This window comes from Mauremys reevesii, linkage group 8 (assembly GCF_016161935.1).
Source record: "Mauremys reevesii isolate NIE-2019 linkage group 8, ASM1616193v1, whole genome shotgun sequence".
Classification (NCBI taxonomy): Eukaryota; Metazoa; Chordata; order Testudines; family Geoemydidae; genus Mauremys; species Mauremys reevesii.
The window spans coordinates 105168260-105189200 of NC_052630.1; the positions used below are offsets into that span (position 1 = coordinate 105168260).

The 20941-nt window shown below is 52.9% G+C and overlaps 1 protein-coding gene across 1 annotated transcript; it reads left to right on the top strand.

Moving 5' to 3' along the window:
* Positions 1-1774: 1774 nt before the first annotated feature.
* On the top strand, positions 1775-20870 carry LOC120371031. The gene is made up of 17 exons (XM_039486472.1): positions 1775-2002; positions 2527-2619; positions 4064-4250; positions 4354-4460; positions 5642-5782; positions 6630-6784; positions 7038-7158; positions 7362-7478; positions 8236-8333; positions 8460-8672; positions 9263-9443; positions 11280-11462; positions 11926-12183; positions 13089-13157; positions 15143-15226; positions 16744-16857; positions 20733-20870. Exons 1-17 carry the CDS (start codon positions 1775-1777, stop codon positions 20760-20762), a joined length of 2379 nt encoding a protein of 792 aa, XP_039342406.1. The 3' UTR covers positions 20763-20870.
* The last annotated feature ends 71 nt before the right edge of the window (positions 20871-20941 follow it).

Sequence of the window (20941 nt, forward strand, 5' to 3'; positions counted from 1 at the left end):
ACTGTTTTTTCTCCCAAGTTCAGGCTGCTTTTCTGTTCTGAGCGGTAAGCAGCAGCAGCAAGATCCTCAGCTGGTGTGCATTAGCAATCTGCATAGTTCCTGGCTCTGAGCAGCTGTGCATTTTCCTCTGGTGGGGTAGACCCTTCCCCCACCCAGGCTTTGGAATATGCTCCCCTCGCTAGCTCTGACAGTGCTCAGGTTCATGGGCCTTCCCAGCACACGGTGAAGCCCCCAAGGCTTTCCCCTGGGGATAGCGGAGCTGAAGGTAGGGGCTTGGTGTTATGGGGGTCACTTTGACATTAGGTTAAGATCGACCCTACCCGTTGGCTGTGTGCGTAGATTTTCCATGTGGGCCTCCAGGCATGTTCTGATGGGCGTGTGAATAACACCAGTAACGAGGGGTCCCGGGTTTGTGGGATCCCAGCCTGGGGAGAGTCCAGCTCCTCTTTCTCACCTTTGGTGGTTTTGGCCCCGGCTGTCACTGCTTAACAAAAGCTGTCTCTGATTCTCCGAGGTCTCGCTCTGTCTGACGCTGACCTGCTAATTTCTCCTCCCTGGGCTCTCTGCTGGGGGTGACCCTGTCTCTGACACTGATCTCAGCATCCCCGTACTGCAAGCATCCCCGCCTTTGCTGCATGCCTTCTCCCAGGTCTTCTTTGTAGGTTAGCAGCTAGTGCCCTGTCCTTCCAAGCGCACGTGGGCTGGGTCACATTAGCTGCCCTGTCCTTCCCACCTACATTGGCAGGGGCAGCCCTTTCCTGGCTCCGTAAGGAACCTCCCGGTTACCCTTCTGTCCTGCCTGGGATGGAAGGGGCTGTATAAATAGCCACCACGTGATGATGCCAGAAACGTGCCGGTGCTAATTCAATGAGCCCCGCGTTCTGCAGAGCAGCCTGCAGCGTATCCCTTGTTCCGAGTCTGCCCCATAGCGCTGGCCCTCAGCAGGCCAAGGGGTCAGTGCCGTCCCGATGGGCCATGCCGTGCCAGCAGCACGTCCCAGGCTTTCTCTTTCGTGTCCCCGCCACCACCTACGAGCTGCTGACTCAGGGAGGGAAGCACAGGACAGCACCAGGCGCCCTGACACCAGCACATACCCCTGCGGGCCCCGCGTATCCTGGACACTGTACTGCAGCCAGCTTGGCCGCTCCCTTCTTCCCATCCCCCTTTCCTCCCCCTCACCCGCACTCTCACTTTTGGGTCCTGGCAGGACCCCAGAAGCTCAGGGATCAGAGACCACTCCAAGGCCCTCGCAGGTAAAGACGGTTGGATTGTCTGGTTCTTCCCGTTGGCCGCCTGTCCTTCTCTGGGCTGTGGGTGTCGCAGCAGTAGCTGTGGGGCTGGGGACAGTAGCGGGCCGTGCCGTAGCATGGTCGTTCTGTGGGGCTGCTGCTGCTCAGAGCTGAGCCCCATACACAGCCAGCCCCCTGCCCCTGTTGTTCGACAGGTGACCCCAAATACATCCCTGGAGTGATAATGAGAAGGCTGGCTGCTGGCCGCCCTTTCCCCTGGTTTGGCATTCGCAGGATCCAGGTCACACAGCTGCAGGCCGCGAGGCCAGCGTCTCTCGCACTGGCCTGTGCCGGTCCCGTTTGGGTAAGGGGAGGTGGCCCAGAGCATAAGGGTGGCCACTGAGCTCTCCAGCCCTGAAGTGAGACAGGGAAGGGGGCTGGGGCCTTTCACCACTAGGCCTCTGCTCCATCTGTGCCCTCCTGGCTCTTGGAGGGTCCCGCTGCTGAGCCAACCCTCCCCTCGTGAGGCTGCAGCAGGGCCCAGCATGCAGCAATCAGTAATCAGGCCGAACCCTTCCAGGCATGGTGGAGCAGCCCTTCGGGGCGGGAAGTTGACGGAGGCCCAGGAACGCAGGACACAGCCCCAGCAGGGAGATCCCAGGAATGATGACAATGCAGGGAAGAGGTTGGGGTTCGTCATAGACCGGGTGAAAGGCGCCCCGCTGGGAGACGGGGTCCTCAGGCTGACTGGCTATCACCAGAAAACAGGGCAGGTAGGGCTCACCTCTGCATCTGTACGTGGTCACTGCTAGGGTGAATGCACCAGCTGCCAGATCCCTAACCCCCTGGAGCAGCTGGTGAAGGACTCCCACCAGGAGCCGACGCTGTTGTGCCTGGGGAACGGTGAGTCTGAATTTGACTGCACCCCCTGGGCCAGGGCTAGAGGGGAAGGTGCTGGAGAGAGGGATTATTTCCATGTCAGATGGGGCCATTCAGGGGTATCCCGCACTTTGCTAGCTCTAGGCCTTCCTAAGAGGGGAGAGTGGCCCGTTTGCCACCATAGGGCATAGAGGGGACAGCAGTTCCACCCCCCACAAGAACCAGAACCCCCAGCCCCATTTCATCCCTGCTCTGGTCCCTCCACCATTCAGATGGGAGCAGATCACTTGCAGGAGGCTATTGCTTAATCGATCCCTGTTGCTGCTCTGCAATGAAAACCTGCTCCACAGTCTGGAGTATCACTCAGGACTTTATGGCTTCCCCTTGTTGATAGGTTTGTGTGTCTGTGTCTGTCCAGGTGATCAGCACCAGGAACGCCGGGATGACCTGCTACACTACCCCTGTGAGATCCAACATTAAACTCGGCTACTTCATATTCGGGGAGCAGGAGGTAGCTTGACAAAACTTTGGGGTGTCACTTAAGGGGGGGATCCCCAAACTGAGGCTTTCACATGGTTGCCCTGAGTCCTTGGCCACAGAAAGAGAGCAGGGGAGCCCTGGTCCAGAATCAGTGACACAAGTTAAAATGACCCCCCGACCCCTCCGCAAGCTGAAGAGCAGCTGGGGAGAGTTCGGTCCAGCTCTGTTTGCCTTCCCTGACTGCAGCAGTCGGCCCCAGCGTGTGGGGTGTCTGGGAGCCTGAGTTCCGTCTGAGCTGCACACGGGCAGCCTGTTCCACGGGACGGCACCCCGATGGGTGTAGCCAGCAAAAGGAAACGTGCACATCCTGATTGCTGCCCCAGCCTGCTCACAATACACCCCTAATTCCCCAGGCCTAGTACCCACAATGCACCTGTCTGACCCATTGCCCTGGCCTGCCCACAGTCCCCGAATGCCTAACCCCGCCAGACTACTGGCAATTTTGCCCTATTCCATTGCATATTCCATCATGCCCATAAACGCCAGGGTGCTTGCAGTCTCCCCTCAATGCCCCGTAGCACACCGCATGATCCCCGACGCAGGGTGCAGAGAGACCCAGCCGTGCGCACTGGAGTTACTAGGTCTAATGACGAACAAAAAATACGACACCTGGTCCTGAGGTCTGGTTCCTGCAGGAGGTTGGGGTGTATTTGCAACAGGGGGACAGACATCTGCTTCCTCTGCCACAAGCCCATTCCTTCTGGGTGGCACCCACACGGTGGGCTCTGGCATGTGGAACACGCTTCTCCCCAGCCCCTAAGGGCAGCTTTGGGTGGGATGCTAGAACCATGGCGTCGGGAGGTTAGGTCGCTGTGCCATGGGGGCCGTGACATCGAATTGCCCTCCGCTAGGCCCAGCAGGGCACAAGCAGGAAGGTGGCAGGTCCCTCCCTCTGAGGCGTGAGGGCCGTGCAGAGCCCAGCACGCCCCTGGGACGTTTCAGCGAGCAGGGTGGCGGGTGGGGGACGGAGCCTTCCCGGGTAGCCTGCAGAAGGGAGCGTTCTGAGAACCATGCAGGGGCTGGCCCAGGAGACGCGCTTCCTCTTTGGGAAGGCTGGAGAACACCAGCTCCTGGGTGAGCAGCGTGGACAGGGCAGTGGCTAGGGAGGGGGCAAGGCTCTGTGGTTAAGACACCGGCCTGGGGCTCAGGAGCTCTGGGTTCAAATCCTGCCTCTGCCATGGACTCCCTGCATGACCCCGGGCCAGATCCTTCATCTCTCTGTGTGGCAGGAGCCCTGCTGTACAATGGCAGGAACCGCCCTGCCCTGCCTCGCAGGGGCGTGTGAGGGGAAGTCCATTAGTGATTGTGCAGCACTCAGACACAGCTGTGTAAGCAGCTACGCTAGACGGGCACAGACTCCTGGCCCGCTCAAGGGAGGTTTCTGTAAACGCAGCCCCTCTCTCTCTCTCCCCCAGATGACTTTCCTGGACCTGCTGCCGCAGGAGGACATGATCCTGATTGTCCGCTTTTACCACTGGCCCAGTGGAGGGGTGGCCACCACCCCGTGGGACCAGGGGTCAGGCAGGCAGCAGCTGCTGCTGGGAACTGACGCGTGGTTGGCTGCCTGGGCCGTCCTCAGACTGACCAAGCCTGCTGGATCTGGTAAGCCGTCGGTGCATATGGCGTCCCAGCCAGCCTGAGGCTTGGGGGCTCCGTTCCCAGCGAGAGACGGTGACGTTAGTTTCTTTACATCTTCTCCTTGCAGATGTGGTGAGGAAAGGGGGCCTAGGAGCAGTGACCTGGAACACGGGGCCCCATGATCTGACCCTGTATCATGGCCCTGTGCCTCCTGCCCATACGCTCTCAGTCCTGGTAAGTCTGTCCCCGTCACTGGGCCAACAGAAGCCGACGTGATGGCCCTGGGGTTAACCCCACTGGAGGGTAATAATGGGACACGCAAGGCAGGCAGCTGAGGGCCCGAGCCTGCTGTCCTAATTCTGGCAAAACTCCCATTGACTTGCCTGAGTAAGGACTGCATGAGCAGGGCCTGTGTGAACAGTGGCAGTCTACAGGGGAGCTATAAAGTGATGTCTATGGGACCTCCATGGGCAATGCACGTTCTGCACCACCACGCTGGTTCCTGCCGTGGGAAAGCACAGCAGGTGTGCGGAGGCTTTCGCCTGGCACAAAAATGTTCCCTCCTTGATTCCCTGATTATTTTTTTTCTCATTATGTTGTTGATCCGAATCCAGGCCCCTTGAACAGGCAGTTCTAAGCGCCGTTAATTAATGCATTTCTCCAGTTTTCCATTCCATCCCGTTCAGGGTTGAAATTTGCCAGGAGAACAAAGTTTCCAGGTTGTTCCCTGGTTGCTGTTGGGGAGCAAACACTATGGCATGGAAACAAACGTAGGAATGTCTTTTTGGGCTGCAGTCCTTGGCAGGGCAGGCTTGGCAATGCTGCTCCCAGCTCTTCCGAGGGCAGCAGCACGGAGGTGTTGCAATACCTTGAGTTACAGCATCACCTTTTGGCATTTTGGAGGGTTAGTTAAGCAGGGAGTTGAGAGAACAGGAACAGTGCTGGAAATACGGCCTGGAAGTTTATTTCTTTATGATGTCCTGGATTTCTGTCTCCAGCCCTGGTTGACCCTCATAAGATTCCATTATCCCCCACTCACTGGGGGCCTGTTACCGTGTCACCCGGATGTGGGAAAGCTCATGGTCTGACTGGCTGGGCCTGAGTCTGTGCAAACGTAGGAAGGTTTGCGCCGGGCTCTGATGGCGAGAGGAGGGGTGTTTTGCCCAGGGCTAGTCCCACGGCAGGGGCTCAGGACCTGGCTCGGCGTGTTTGTGGAAGGAGCTAGCGGAAGAGTGGCTGGAGGGCTCCTGTTCACGTCCCAGCCAGGGCTGTGATGAAGGCACATCCTGATCCCCTTGCTCAGCACCAGCACAGACCCCTCCTCTCAGGGCACAGCCAGCATCGCACCCTGACTGATGTCCCGTCCCCCCCCGCCCTGCCTTGTCTCCGTGGGTGCGGCACGGTGCCCGTCTCAGCCCGAGGAGCGGCAGCACAAGAGCTTCGAGCCATACGGCAGTGCCAGCATCAGGCTGCACCTGTTCAGCGACCAGAAGCCGGAGCAGCCTTTCCCCCCCGAGTCGCCAGTCCCTCTCAGCCAGCCGCGGGACTGGCCCTGGGTGAGTGCCCCCGTGCCCAGGCCCTGGGATCTCCAAGCAAAGCAGGAGGGCTGAGGCTCCTGCCCACAGAGGGGTTCAAGGCAGAGCCAGGCCAGGGAGACAGGCAGAGTCTTGCCCTTGGCATGATTGCTGGGTTAGACGTCTCTCTCGTGACCTGGTCTGAGACTCCCACGTTCTGCGTGTGTCACTGCCGCACCCCCAGTCCGCTGAGCGGGGGAGAGACCACTGGGGGCTCAGCACGTGGCAGCCTTCAGCCCACTGGCTTCTGATACGCCTCCGGACTTGGGCTTCCTCCTTTTCCCAAGGGCTTGGCTCTGAGTGCGAGGCGCTTTCAGCCCCGATCCAGCAACCCCCCCGGCACGTCGCGGGGGTAGGCAGACGCACTGGGAATGGAGCATTCACTTGTGAACAGGGCTGGCCTGCTTGGATCTGCATCGGAGCCAGCATGCTCAGCCCTGGGTGGGGCGTCCCTCTGTCCTGACTCTGGGGGTCCCGTCAGTTCAGCCAGGGGAGGAGTGAAGTGGCTTCGTGTCCCCCTCTCCCGTGTGGGCCAGCGCAGCCTTCACTACAGTGCCTCATGATGCTGCCCGTGTTTCACTTCGTGTAGTGCCCACGCACAGGAGATGTGGGGCTTGTTAGGTTCACTGAGCTCAGAGCATCCCCACCTGTCCTCATAGAACCACGGACCCAGAAGGATCGTCTCGTCTAACCTCCCACCAAGAGGCAGGGTCTTGTAATCAGCAGCGACGGCCCCATCTCATTCCCTGCCCGAAGAACGGGACCCACCCCCACGCCCCAGCTGGTGACCGACAGGGCTCTGCAATGAGATCCGGTGATGTCTTTGCAGGCAGCGTTCATCCATCACATCAGGGAGATGCCCGCCTCGGAGCCCTTCAGCGCCGCAGACGGCTTCGACCTGTACATCGACGGGGCCCGGTTCCTGCCCGATGCCGTCACCGTCACTAGGGTCACTGGCCGGATCTTTGACAGCAGCTACCACCAGTAAGGAGGAGTGATTCACGGGCTGTTACCAGGAGGGCGAGGCTTCCTCTTCTCTCTCAATATGTCATCTAGAGCTGTTGGGTCCAGCTTGTCTAACCGGTGCAAGATGGATCTAAGGGTTGAAGTGATCCTAGTGCAGCATGTCGAGACCCCCCGCAGTCTGAGCTCGGAGAACAGTGGAACGGCCCCAGACTTCTCTCCCGGGAGACACTGATCTTTGGTTTATGTTCTCTTCCCTGCCTTTTCCTTTCAGAATCGGGCCAGACATTTCCACCGGCATTGATTTGAGCAGCAATATCTTCGAGCCACTCTACAGCTATAGCGTGGAGATCCGGAATCCAGCAGTGCCGCCTTCCGCTACGCTCTTGCTAAAGGTCTGTGCTGCGCCCGGGGAGATGACAAGCCATTGCTGTGTGGGGCGGGAGAGGGGAGCTGCTCTTCCCCTGCGAGTAACGGGACTGTAATGAGTTTGTGAGGTGTCAACTGCAAGGTGCTGGCCCAGCTGTGTCTAAATGCAGGTGCAGGGTCTCCCCTGGGGAGCTCTGACTTGACACCGAGTTGCCTTTGATTCTTACAGCTCTACTCCCTGGATCGGTTCAGTTCCAAGCTCGTCCTAATTGGCTGGGCAGCTCTCAATCTCTTTGTGGAATCTGGGACGCACAGAGCCCCTGCTGCAGATTCCCAGGGGATCCAGGTGAGCCCCCCCCATGCTTTGGGGACAGGGCAGTGGGCTCTGGGGCAGGGCAGGTGGCGGGGGCTGGGAAAGTACCCCATACTCTGTGGTGAGGGGATCTGGGTGATCTCCCCTGTGCTCTGTGGCGGGGGGGATCCGGGCAAGTTCCCCCGTGCTCTGGGGCGGGGTGAGCGGGGGGGGATCTGGCCGAGCTCCCCCGTGCTCTGGGGTGGGGCGAGGCAGGGAGAGCTCCCCTGTGCTCTGGGGCGGGGCGAGGCGGCGGGGGATCTGGGCGAGCTCCCCCGTGCTCTGGGGCGGGGCGAGGCAGGGGATCCGGGCGAGCTCCCCCGTGCTCTGGGGCGGGCGAGGCGTGGGGATCGGGCAGCTCCCCGTGCTCTGGGGCAGGGCGAGGCGGCGGGGGATCCGGGCGAGCTCCCCCGTGCTCTGGGGCAGGGCGAGGCGGCGGGGGATCCGGGCGAGCTCCCCCGTGCTCTGGGGCAGGGCGAGGCGGGGGGGGGGATCCAGGCGAGCTCCCCCGTGCTCTGGGGCGGGGCGAGGCAGAGGGAGGGGATCAGGGGCTTCCCAGGCCAAGGCTGGAGATCAGCTGTAGGCTTGGAACGTGCTTAGGAGGCAGCTCGTCCCTGCCCAGCAGGGTCTGTCCAGGAAAGTGTTGGGGGCAGCCGTGGGTTCGCAGAGCGATTCCTGCCCCTCCGGAGGGGGAAGCTGTGGCTAGCAGTGGAGAGTGGATCGAGTGACCTGTAGCTTTTGCTTTGATTAGGTCTCTCTGAACGAGGGGGCCCACCAGCTTCGCCTGTACCACAGTGGCCCTGCCACGGACCAGCCCTTCTCTGTCGGTGCCCTCACCTCCGCAGGACGGTAACCCCTCGCACCCGGCTCCCGGCCGGCTCACTCCCCTCTTGTGTGTGTCTTGCCTCTGTAACGTCCCGCGCTTTGCTGTGGACTGTGCAGCCTCTCACCCCTGTGCCGCTCCTCTCCCCACAGGTACGTCCCATGTGCCAGCCTGCTAGTCAGGCTGCTCAAAGCCCCCGTGGACTCCAGCCATCAAACCCTGCAGAGAAGCCTGGCTCCCCAGGCGGACTGGGTCAGACTCGGCCTCTTCCAGCCCAGGCCTGACTATTCAGACGGGGTCTATTATTCAGACTCGGTCGTGCCCACCGCCGGAGAGAGGTGCCTCTACAGCGCCATGGGCAACAGGTGAGCTGGTGCCGGGGGCCTGAGAAAAATTAGCTTTTCTTCTTTGGGCTTAATCGTGTGGGTGAATTTGCTGCCCCTGAAAGGACAGGGACAGCAGGGGCACCGGCATAGCATTGCTAGCACTGTGTGCCACCAGCTCGAATGCAAGAAGGTGCCCCACCTGCTGCTCTGCCAGTGCCCCTCAATCCTGATCTGCAGCCCCTGCTACCCTGGGCTCCCCCACTCAGCTCCACCAAGGCATCTCAGGCCTGACCCGCAGCCTCCCCTCCGTTATTTCAGTCCTGAGACGCTCCCACCAGCTCTCCCGGTCTGTTGTGGACCTGCAGCCCGCTACAGCTCAGCCAGTGCCTCGGTCCTGACCTACAGCGCCCTCTGCAGTTCCCGTCTCAGCAGACTGTATGTAATCTTTGGTCACCCCCATGGATGGTTCCAGCCAGGCAACGTCTGTCTCCCAGCGCTTCTCTCTGGGCCTGAGTGCGAGGTGCGGGGTGTGGCTTTGAGATGGATGGAGCACTTCTCTCTGCAGCCTTTCCTGACTTTATGCCTCTGTTCAGTGTCGTGGCTTCCTGTTCCCTCCCTGCTGTGCTCAGGTCTGCAGTGCTGGTTCGGGAGATTGTCCCTCAGCTTGCAGGAAACGAAGGCCTGGAGCTGAATGCAGATGAGGAGATCGCTGCTTGGATCAAAGAGAAACTGACCAGGATGACAGACAGCAGCCCTCAGCCTTTCAACCTTACCTATGTCTCTCGATACCTCCCTACGTACGGCATTAAGGTGAACAGCAAACGGGTAGAGTGAAATGTACTGACTAATGCCTGTGTGTGGGCCAGTCCTCTTCCGGGTGAAATAAGAAATACTTGGCTGTGTATCACTGACCCTATACTGCTCATGGATAGCAGAGACCTTCCTTTATCATAAAGGCCAGTGTCCTTGAGCAAGAGGGTCTGAGTTCTACCTCTACTGTTGCCGTGAAGTCCTAGCTGGCCACAGATTTGGAGCAATAGTACGTACAGTAGAACCTCAGAGTTACGGACACCTCGGGGATGGAGGTTGTTCGTAACCCTGAACAAAACGTTCTGGTTGTTTCTAAAGTTTACAGCTGAAGATTGACTTAATACAGCTTTGAAACTTTACCATCCAGAAGGAAAATGCTGCTTTGAACCATCTTAATTTAAATGAAACAAGCCCAGAGAGAGTTTCCTTAGCTTGTCAAATCTTTTTTTTAAACTTTCCCCTTATTTTTTAGTAGTTTACTTTTTAACACAGCACTGTGCTGTATTAGTCGTTTGGGGGGTGGGGTGGTTGGTCTCTGCTGCTGCCTGATTGTGCACTTCCGGTTCCAAATGAGGGTGTGGTCGATCGGTCAGTTTGTAGCTCTGGTGTTCGTGACTCTGAGGTTCTGCTGTGGCTGTGACTTAAAAATATAGCACCTGAGGCAGCACTAAATGTTTCGCAGTCGGATGCCATCCCTCTGCGCTCCCCAGTTACTGCCTGAGTGGAAGGATTTGAGCCTCAGACAAACTGAGGAACTGGCCATGTATTTTCCTTATCCTGCAGCGGACCTACCAGTCCATCAGTAGACATTGCCCCATGCGAGTGCATTGATTTAGTGCTGCTACTTAGGGACACTCACTCTCCCATCCGAGTACTGACCTGGTTCTGCTTAGCTTGTGAGAGCTGCCAGAAGTGATCAGCCCTGTCTTTTGGATAAGATGTAAAACCAGCGTGCTGATCGCTTGGGAGAGTTAGAGCCCATGGCAATTTTGCAAGATGAGAGGGGTAAGCTGCCTGCCTGAATCCCCTGCAGGTCCAATTGCAAATCATAGTCTTAAATGATTGTATTGTGTCCTGGTGGACACTGGAATTGGGCTTATAAAGAGAGAGGTTGGTGCGGAGGTCAGGATTGTCTGGCAGGTGATTCAAGGAGCGTGTTTCTCAGTCAGAGAACAGCTGTTGGGCCCCACATAGGTAATGGAATGACTGTACTATTGGCTTGCTTCAATAATCTGATTGTTCTCCTGGCACCAGGGGAGAGTGTCCAAGACCACTGTCAGTGCAAAGGGTTTCGTCCCACACACTTGCTGCGTTTGTGTAGGTTCCCCATGGGGCTAGGATGGAGCTGGTCCCAGGTGATCCGCAGACACACACTGCACGCATCCTGCTTTGGGGCCCTGCCGCTTTCTAGAGAATTTAAGATTTTATTCTCACCACCACCACCCAAAAAAAAAAAAAAAAGGTTTCCACCCTTTGTGGTTGCAAAGGAAAACAGGCCGGGGTTATCTGGCTGAGATGCAGAGACACGGAGTCTGGAAGCAGGAGTCAGAGGCGCACTGCCCTCACGTCAATGCTAAACTCTGCCAATGACTTAAAAAATGTCGGTCGTTAACTAGTCCACTTCTGGTCACTGTCGCAGAACCAGCCAACTGTTTTGGAATTGACAGTACAATTTGAGAGGCGTTTCCCTTTCCCTTTCCCCCGTCAGACTCCTGGTTTTGTGGGGCAGTTCTGACCACCCATTCGTGGTGTGCAGCTGGTATTAGTCCATCCACCTACGGTCTCTGGATTACAAATGTCCCTGGCTGTTGATCTCTTTGCTCTTGGTTGTTCCAGTTTGCAGTGGATGGTGCCAAGAATCTACCCTGGTCTGGTTTGACAGTGGCTCATTTCTGCTTCAATCCCCCTGGGGCCTTTTATTTTGGGAGACCCTGGCTAAAATACGATCGTCCTGTCTTTGTGGAGGAGCTTGACCTTGACAGCTACCAGCGATGGCCTGTGTGGCTGGATGGATTCAAGGTAATGCTTTCTGCAGGTGCTTCTCATTTACATAGGAACATAAAGGAAGAAAATCGAGTGGGTTAAGATAGTTGGTTGTCCTGATGCGATGCATCTGATGAGGCTCTAAGCACACCTGCAACTCAACGTTAAAACGTTAAAACCCTGCCTTGCTCGCAGAGAGAACCTGGAGATATAGGCTTTGAAGGGCACCAGACTCGGGCCCTGTCAGACCAAGAGGCATGGTGTGAACTCCAAAGCAGGGTCAGAGGATCCTGATTTTGCAGATAGGACAAACGGAAGCTCAGCAGTCATGTAGTGAGTCAGAACCCAGGCTGCCAGCTGCTCAAGCCACTGGTCCATTAGGTTATGCATTGAAGTGTTTTGTTTTAAGGAACAGAGCTTCCACCTCTGCCCATGAAATGGTCTCCAGTTTCTTGATCAGTTTCTCGTTTTCCACGGTTAATGTTTTCTTTCCTTCCAGTCCTTTCCCCAGAGGATTTACAATGAGTATCTAACGGTGATTATCCACCTGTACGAAGTCCTGGTGAACCCTGAGCCAGATGCTCCGGGCAAAGAGGCAGCCACCAGGCCTGTGCCGAGAGGAATCATGAGGAAAGCGGGCGAACGGCTGCGCTACGTCCTGGGGAGGGAAGCGTGGGCTGTTCTCCAAGTGTTCTCTAGTGGCTACTGCAACACTGATGTTTATCAGCTGCCTCTGTACCAGGGAGCTCCGAGCCAGGTACAGACCCGTTCTCATCAGGGATCCCCTTGGTGGTCAAATGCAGCTCTCCCGCGTGCCTTCACACTTTTCTGTGGCACCTTTGGGATGAAAAGTGCTGCACGGAGAGAAGGTTCCTTTCCCCTTCCCTTGCTAGTCAGGTCCCTTAGTACTCAGCATCGTCGTCTCAGGTGCCCTAGTCTTTAAGGATTATGATGTCATGTTTGCTACGGTAGCGCCCCAGGACCAGCCAAGAGCATTGTACGGACAAAGCAGCAGTCACTGTCCTGAAGAGCTTACGCTCTAAGGATACATTTACACAGGGATGAAAAACCCACAGCTGGCAGGGTCCCTGCCTCACAGGGCCCCAAAGCTCGGGCACCCAAACGTCTACACAACAATTTTCCAGGCCAGCTGACCGGGGCCAGCTGTGGATTTTTATCCCGGTGTCGACATACTCCCCTTCCCCCTCCCTGTGTTGGCTACTAGGGTAACACATATGCAGAGCAAACAGAGTGAGGGCAGCAAAGGGCATGTTAGTGCCACAGGGTTTTGGAGTGAGGGGCCAGGGGTTAATTTGGAGGAGATCAGCTAAATGGAAAGAGACGTGACGGGAGAGGGACATTAAGTGAAGGGGACAGGGCAGGTGGGTCACGTGTGGGCGTGACACTGAGGTGAAATGCTTCTGAGGGATGGAGAAACAGCCGATCAGCACAGGGCAGAGAAAGTCCCATCTCAGGAGTTCTCTGACTGGCAAAAGGTCCCATCTTTGGCTGCTTCTGCAGCTGCTCCTCTCCACGGGACTCATCTTGTGCCGCCATTGGGGAGAACGGTGGGGGTGGGGCGGGAGGCGACACATTGCAGTTGCTGTTGGGTGTGCAGACTAGTTCTTCAGCTAAGGGTGAGAATTGCTCGTGTTCCAACAGAACATTGTGATCTCCTTCTCCCAAGGAACGTGTGCCAGCGTTACGCAGGGGCTGGTGGACAGGAAAGCGGTGAGTAATCGTGCCGTGCCACTGCACTGTGTTTTTAATCACTGTGCAATAGTGAGACGAGTCTACGTGTTAAGGCTGGGATGAAAAATGACCTGTAAAAATGACTCCTCCTGACCCACCTCACTGCATGGTCAAATTCCCCTTGATGCCAATTGGGTCAGAACTAGGGCCTTAAAGGAGTCAAAATCTTGTTAGCCCTGCAGAGCTAATGGAGCTTCTTTTCTGCTTCAGGCCTCAGCACTGTCCTGTATGTGCCAGCTGCACAATACAACTGTTCCCCAGGGGACAGGCAGAACAGACCCATCTGTGCTCAGTTCAAGGTTGAATTTTGTAGCGCAGACAAGTAGAAAACTCATCTCTAGCCCTGTGGCAGGGTGACGACTCACCAGTGCAGCGCCTCCTGCTGGTTGTCCTGGGAATTAGCTCTTCCAGCCTCTGGAGCGCCCTCTGCAAGCCGGTGTCTCACCTGCTGCTGGTGCCCGTGTCCCTCCCAGACCCTGGTGCCCTTTACATCAGGGTTCCGCCCCCTAGCAGCATCCCACAATCTGGGTCACTCCACCTAGGGGAGCCCCCAACCCTCTATCCTCCCCTACCGCCAGTCATCATCTAGCCCCCGTTCCCTGGGGCGGACGGCAGTCTATAAACCACTCATCATCGGCAAGGGGGGTTGGACCAGCTGCCGCTGCCTATCTCTGGGCTGCCCCCTGCAACCCCAGTACCCTCTTGGGGGGCCTTAACTCAGCCTGGGGCTTTGTGAGGCTGGAGCTCCCCAGCTCCCTCTGCCCTTCCCCAGCCCTGCTCCACCCTAGGTACCCTCCTCGGCTTCCCAGGCAGCCCGGTCCTTCTCTCTCTGAAAGCTAGAGAGAGAGTCTTAGCTCCTGGCCCACTGCCTTCCTATAAGGGCCAGCTGGGCCCTGATTGAGCTGGCCACAGCTGCGGCTGCTCCCCCAATCAGCCCAGCTTTCCCCTGCCACAGCCCTCTCCCGGGCCGCTGTTACCTCTCTTTCCTGGGTCTTGACACAAGCCCTCTAAAGTGAAATCATCCAGACTAAATGTGACCTCACCCATCCTGCAGAGCCCTCACCCTGAGACACGAGGATTCTTTTCAAACTGCTCGTGGTCTTGGAGGAATCAAAGGCCCATTAGCCCTTCCAGCTGGTTTTAGTTGTTTGAAATGTAAGAGGGTGCTGGGTGGATTGTAATGTATTACACTGGTTAGCACCTTTGGCAAAGTGTAAAAAAAAAATTATTTCTTCAGTAGCTCAGAAGCAGTTTCCCTTTAATCTGTCCTCCAACACTGAACTTTAGTCTGGTCTGATGTCTAGTGATGCGCCAATCTGTTTGCAAGTACAACACAGATACATGTCAGTCTCAGACCAAATGCTTCTAGGCTTGTCCCAAATTTGAATGCTTTTTATGCCTCCTGTCTATAGAGAAACACTGTCTCCGAAGCCGACTATATTACATACAAAAAGTCTGGTGCTGCAGTTTAAGAGGTACCAGTGAGTTGAGCATAGACATCCTTCTTAAAGTCCTGCATACTATACAGCTGGGCCTGGAGTCAGTCACATGCCAGAGCTCCCCTGCCTTCCACTTCATCTCAGTCACAGCTGTGCAAAGTGCTGTCCGTGGGCTGCCTGGAGAATGCTGATTGAGTGCCATTTTATACCTACTTTGCACAAGGATAGTAACCTCCTTTAGCCAATTAAAATGGATCTCCCCAAGTGCGCACGCTTTGGCGCAGAGCCTAAAGTATTAGGCTACAGTGTCTGTCCAGGCCAACACAGTACAGCGCTTGTAACTAGCAGGAGTGCAAAGAGATTTTTGAGAGTGCAGAATCCATAACCCGGCCCAGTCATCCCCCTGGGCAGTGTCTCAGTGTGATCAGCTAGGAGCCAAGGGGGGTTTTTAAAATCTGACTCCAATTGTGGGTGCTGTTCAGTTATCCCCAAACACCAGGCTGACAGGTGTTCTCCATCTCACAGATTCAGTTGGTAAAAGGGGCATCTGTGGTTGTCCGTATAGCAGATGGTAGGCGGGATGAAGAGCTTAGCCTGCCCCCCAAACAGGTGAGCATTTTGATGCGTCGGTGTCAGTAGCAAGGTGCAGCAGGTGTCCTCCTTTGAACTGAATTGGCACTTGGCCATAGGGTTTCCTCACCCTTGATACTACCAATTAACATAAGGAGACAGCCCCCACTTGTGTAGAAATTTGTCCAGGAAACCAGGGTGCCACCACTTTGGGAGCATGTGCCATGCAATATTTAATGCTCAGGAGGTGGTCAGGAAACCCATTTTAGGTGTTAGCTAAAGAACAGAATTACTAACAACACGTCACTGCCCAGTAGCATTGCTCTAATTGCTCAGTACTTGCACGAAGAGCAGTGCTTAGAGAATCAGCACCAGCCTGGGAACATTGATGGAGGGGCTAAGTCGTGGATTTTCTTGAAGAGGGAGTACAGGTGGGTTCCCACACTAGTACCAAAGTTATTCACAATGCAGATTCTAAGCAGACAGCCACAACTCACCACTACTAATGGCAGTGGCTTGCACATGAAGGAATAGACCCCACTACTTCAAATATCTGACTGCAATGGAAGATACTTGCTACAACAGCCAGAAGTACCAGTTATTACAGGACATCTATAGGGAGTGTCAATAGCAGAGGGGAAAAAAAATAGATGGAAGGGAACTTCCACAAGATTGTTTACCCTTCGAACATTACAGGATGTGTAGTAATTACCTCTGCTTTCACCTAAAGGAGGGAAAGAGGACGGTGGTTAAAGTGCATATAACCTGGGAGCCTGAACACCCAAGTTTTACTGTCACACTATGACCTTAAAAATCACTTGAGGTCTGATTATCCCTTCTCCCCTTCAATCAGCAATAGGGAGGTAGAGGGATTTTGGGTATTTCTATATATATCACTAAATGGAGGGTGAAATTAAAGCATAAATTGGAAGAATTTCTTGCTGTATTATGCTTGGTACTTAACTTGACTAGTCACCATCAGCAGGGTTCTGGAGGGCAGAGTTTATTGACAATGGCCTGGAAGAAAAATCAGACTTCCTGCAAAGGGTTATGAAGCGAGGGAATGTCTTCCTGTATTCCTATTTAAATAATTTAATGAGGTTATATACATACACATCTGTCCAGCTAGAGCTTTCTAGTTACCTGGTCTAGAAGTAAACACTGAACCTTAGTTTCCAAGACAAAACCTTTGAGATCCAGCACCACTGAATGTTTGGGACTCCTAGATTAACAAGGTTATAGGCACCTCATCACTACCCCAGTAAGACATTGTTTTACATAAAAGCAACAAAGAATCCTGTGGCACCTTATAGACTAACAGATGTTTTGCAGCATGAGCTTTCGTGGGTGAATACCCACTTCTTCGGATGTTTTACATGTACCCGAGCAGTGTTTCTAAACAACTGGTCACTGGAGCGGTGCTGGTGCTTACGATCTCCCTGACAGTTTAGAAAGCAAGCTGGTCCCTGGTATCAAAAATGTTAAAAAACACTGCACAATTGAAGCTATCTTTTAAGTTTCCCCACTCTGTTACCCTTCCATTTTTTTATCCTCAGGGTATCAATCAGTCCTACCTCCCCAAGGAAGGCATAGAGTTTTACAAGAAGGAGCCTGGTGGTGCTAAAGTTACAGATCTGATGCCACAGGAGAAGGCAGAAACCCAGCAAGAGGTAAGAAAGCTATGTTAATTGTATTAACCTTCTTTGACAATCTAATTGGTTTGGTGGATGGGGGAAGGCAGTGGATGTAATACCTGGACATTAGCAAGGCTTTTGACACACTCCCCCGATACGCTCATAAGCAAGCTGGAGAAATGCACGCTTGGTAGAACTACATTAAATTGATACATAATTGGTTAAACAACCACAAAGAAAGAATAAGTATTAGTGGAATGATGTCAGATTGGAAAGCGGTCACAAGTGGTGTTCCACGTGAATCTGTTTGGTGGCGGTAACATTTTTATTAATGCTCTGAACATGGTAATAGAGACCATACTGATTACAATTGCAGATGACAGAGTTGGAGGGTTACAAACCCTTTGGAGGATATAGCTAAAATTCAAAGAGATCTTGATAAATTTGGAGAATGAGGCTATAGCCAACAAAATGACATTCCTCAAAGACAAATGTAAGGGGCTACACTTAGGTGAGAAAAACCAAATGCACAAATACAGACTATGTGGAAATGGCAGAGGTGCTTAATGACTTATTTGTTTCGGTTTTCACCAAGGTTGGTGGTGATTGGACCTCTCACATAGTGAATGCCAGTAAAATAGGAAACGCACAAGTTAAAAATTACTTAAACAAGTTAGATGTCATCAAATCACCAGGGTCTGATTAAATGCATCCTAGAATACTCGAGGAGCTATCTGAACTATTAGCAATTATCTTTGAAAAGTCATGGAAGACGGGAGAGATTCCAGACGAGTGGAAAAAGGCAAATATAGTGTCAATCTATAATACGGACAACCTGGGGAATTACAGACCAGTCAGCTTAACTTCTGTACCTGGAAAGATAGTAGAGCAAATAATTAAGCAATCAAATTTGCAAACATTTAGAATAAGGTGATAAATAACAGCGTGGCTTTGTCAAGAACAAATTGTGTCATACCACTCCGCCAGCTTTCTTTGACAGGGTAACAAGCTTTGTGGATGGGGTGGGGGAAAGCAGTAAATGGGGTATACAGTAATTCCTCACTTAAAGTCGTCCCAGTTAACTTTGTTTCGTTGCTGATCAATTAGGGAACATGCTCGTTTAAAGTTCTGTAATGCTGCCTTCTAACATTGTTTGACAGCCGCCTGCTTTTTTACTGCTTGCAGGAAGAGCAGCCTGTTGCAGCTAGCTGGTGGGGGGGCGTGGAACCAGGGTGGACTGGCAGCCCCCAGTCAGCTCCCCGCCCCCCAAGTTTCCTGTGCAGCAGCTGCCTGCAGTTCAACTGTGTCTCTCCCCCCACTGCCCATGTGCTGCTCCCCGAGACTCCTGCTTGCTGTGCCGGGGGAGAGGGAAGAGGGGGGCTAATGTCAGGGTGTCCCCCTGCACCCCACTTACCCCATCTTCCATAGAGCAGGGCTCAGGACAGAGGGAGCTTGTAGTAGCTGTGGTCTCAGCAAGATGATCCAATTAACAAGGCAGTGTACTTAAAGGGGAAATGTGCATATCTCCCTCCATTCCTGCTGCCTTGCAGAGTCAGTTAACCCTTGAGGGCTCAGCCACCTGCTAGTTCATCATTTAGCAGTAAGGGAAATATCCCACCTCAACCAAGCTTCACAATTATCACTGTGTACCTGTATTAAATTGTTTAAAATGTAGAGTGTGCACGCGTATGTGCAGTCTTTTGTCTGGTGGAAAAAAAATTCCCTAGAACCTAAACCCCCCTTTACATTAATTATTTTGGGAGAATTGGATTCGCTTAACATTGTCTCGCTTAAAGTTGCATTTTCAGGACCATAACTACAACCTTACAGTAATTCCTCACTGATCTTGGCTTTAGTAAAGCTTTTGAGACTGTCTCACCCGACCTTCTCATAAGCAACCTCGATGGAGCTACTATAAGGTTGGTGCAAAACCCTTCCTGGAGAGTAATCGGTGGTTCAGTCATGCTGGAAGGACATAATGAGTGGGGTCCCACAGGGATCAGTTCTGGGTCTGGTTCTGTTCAATATCTTCATCAATTATTTAAATAATAATGTAGAGAGTACACTTATGAGTTTCTGGATGATACCAAGCTGGGAGGGGTTGCAAGTGCTTTGGAGGACACGATTATAATTTAAAATGAGCTGGACAAATGGTCTGAAGTACACAGGCTCAAATTCACCGTGAACAAATGCAAAGTGCTCCACTTGGGAAGGAACAATCAGTTGCACACATACAAAATGGGAAATGACTGCCTAGGAAGGAGTATACTGTGGAAAGGGAGCGGGGCATCATTGTTGAGCACAAGGTAAATATGAGTCAACACTGTTGGGGAGGGGGGAAAAAAACAAACAAAAAAAAAACATTCTGGGATGTTATTAGCTGGAGTGGGGAAAGCAAGGCATGAGAAGTAATTCCTCTACTCTGTGCTGATTAGGCTTCAACTGGACTATTGTGGCGCCCAGAACGGAACACATTTCTGAAAAGATGGGGACAAATTAGAGAATGTCCACAGCACAGCAACAAAACTGATTAAAGGTCTAGAAAACATGACCTATGAGGGTACTGGAAAAAATTGGGTTTGTTTAGTCCAGAAAAGACTGAGGGGACATAACAGTTTAAGTAGATAAAAGGTTGTTACAAGAGACGGGAAGAATGGACTTAATTGCAAGAAGGGAAATTTAGGTTGGACATTAGGACAAATTTCCTGTCAGGCTGGATCTGCACTGGAACAAGTTGCCTAGGGAGGTTTAGTTTGGAATAAGGGGGAAAAGTATATTACTGTCTTCAACTACTTGAAAGGCTGCCATACAGCTGGAGAATAAGTGTTCTCTTGCCACAGAGGGCAGGACAAGAGGCAGTGGGTTCAAACAGCAAGACAATGGAACAAACTGCCTTAGGGAAGTTGGAGACGCTCCATCAGTGGCAATTTTCACCAAGATGCTGGATAGCCATCTATCCTGTAGGAGGTGTTGTCACAACCATCCATCTTGGCAGGGGGTAGACTAGAGGTAGAGTTACATAATTTGTGGTCCTCCTCACCCTATGGTTTTATTAACTGACAAACCCAAAGCTACATTTGTCAGTAACATCACATTCTCTTGCAGAATGGAGACAGCCTCCCCCCTTTTCACACCCACTCACAATCTGCACCAGGGGTTTCCCCACTATGAGTTCCTATGAATAATTTACAAGTTGGGTGCCTTTCACAAAAGAGGACAAGATATGAAGTGCACTGCTAATATTTAATATCAGGACCCAAGGATTTAAAATTAAATTAAAAATATACTATGCATTTGCTACCCTGTTTTAAAGAAAGTCAGAACACTGAACTGGTAAAAGCTCCTGGAACCAGGATTTGTTGAAGTGCAATAACCAGTTTGAGACAGCAGTAGCCTCTTCAGCAAGTGCAGAGAGAATAGTTTCAGTGACTAGTTAGTTCATTCAAAGTTAAGAAATCAGTGAGGGGAGGGGGGGGCGGGGGAGAAATGCAACCTGGAAGCTTGTTTTCTCTTTTTAGTCTACGAATAAAAAGAGAATGATTTTAGAGAACCACCAGCTCAATTCAGTAATTACAGCTAATGCTGCCTTTGGTTAGTTTAATAAATTGGGTTAATATAAAAAACATTGAAAAGACCTTAAGTATCATGCATAGTTAAAGCTTCTTTAAATAATAAAAATACCATTTTAGAAGGGGGTTTCTGTGCATTTTTAATTTCCGTTTCCATCCAAATAAAGGCCTCATTCACCATTTTCTAACATAGGAGAAGCAAACATATTCCAATTCTTATCCCTTCTGGTAGTAAAGAACCCAACTCTAGAGGCATCCTATGCCTTTTAAAAAAGTTATGTTTTGTCTAACTCCTCTCTCTTTGTTAACAGAATTATTGCCTCAGTTTTCTCCTTATTTCAGGCCCGGCTGTTAATTCTAGATCACATCTAGTGGTCCACAGGAAGAAGATGGCTGATCTAGAAAGTCAACTAAGCAAGACAACTCTGACATGCCATTTACTTCATTGCAGACTCTAAGTAGCTGGGTCAAGATCCTTGGCACATTTTGTTCAGAGATGAGAATTTATTCATCTGTACTGTTGTACCAGGACTATGTCTCACCCCTAGTGA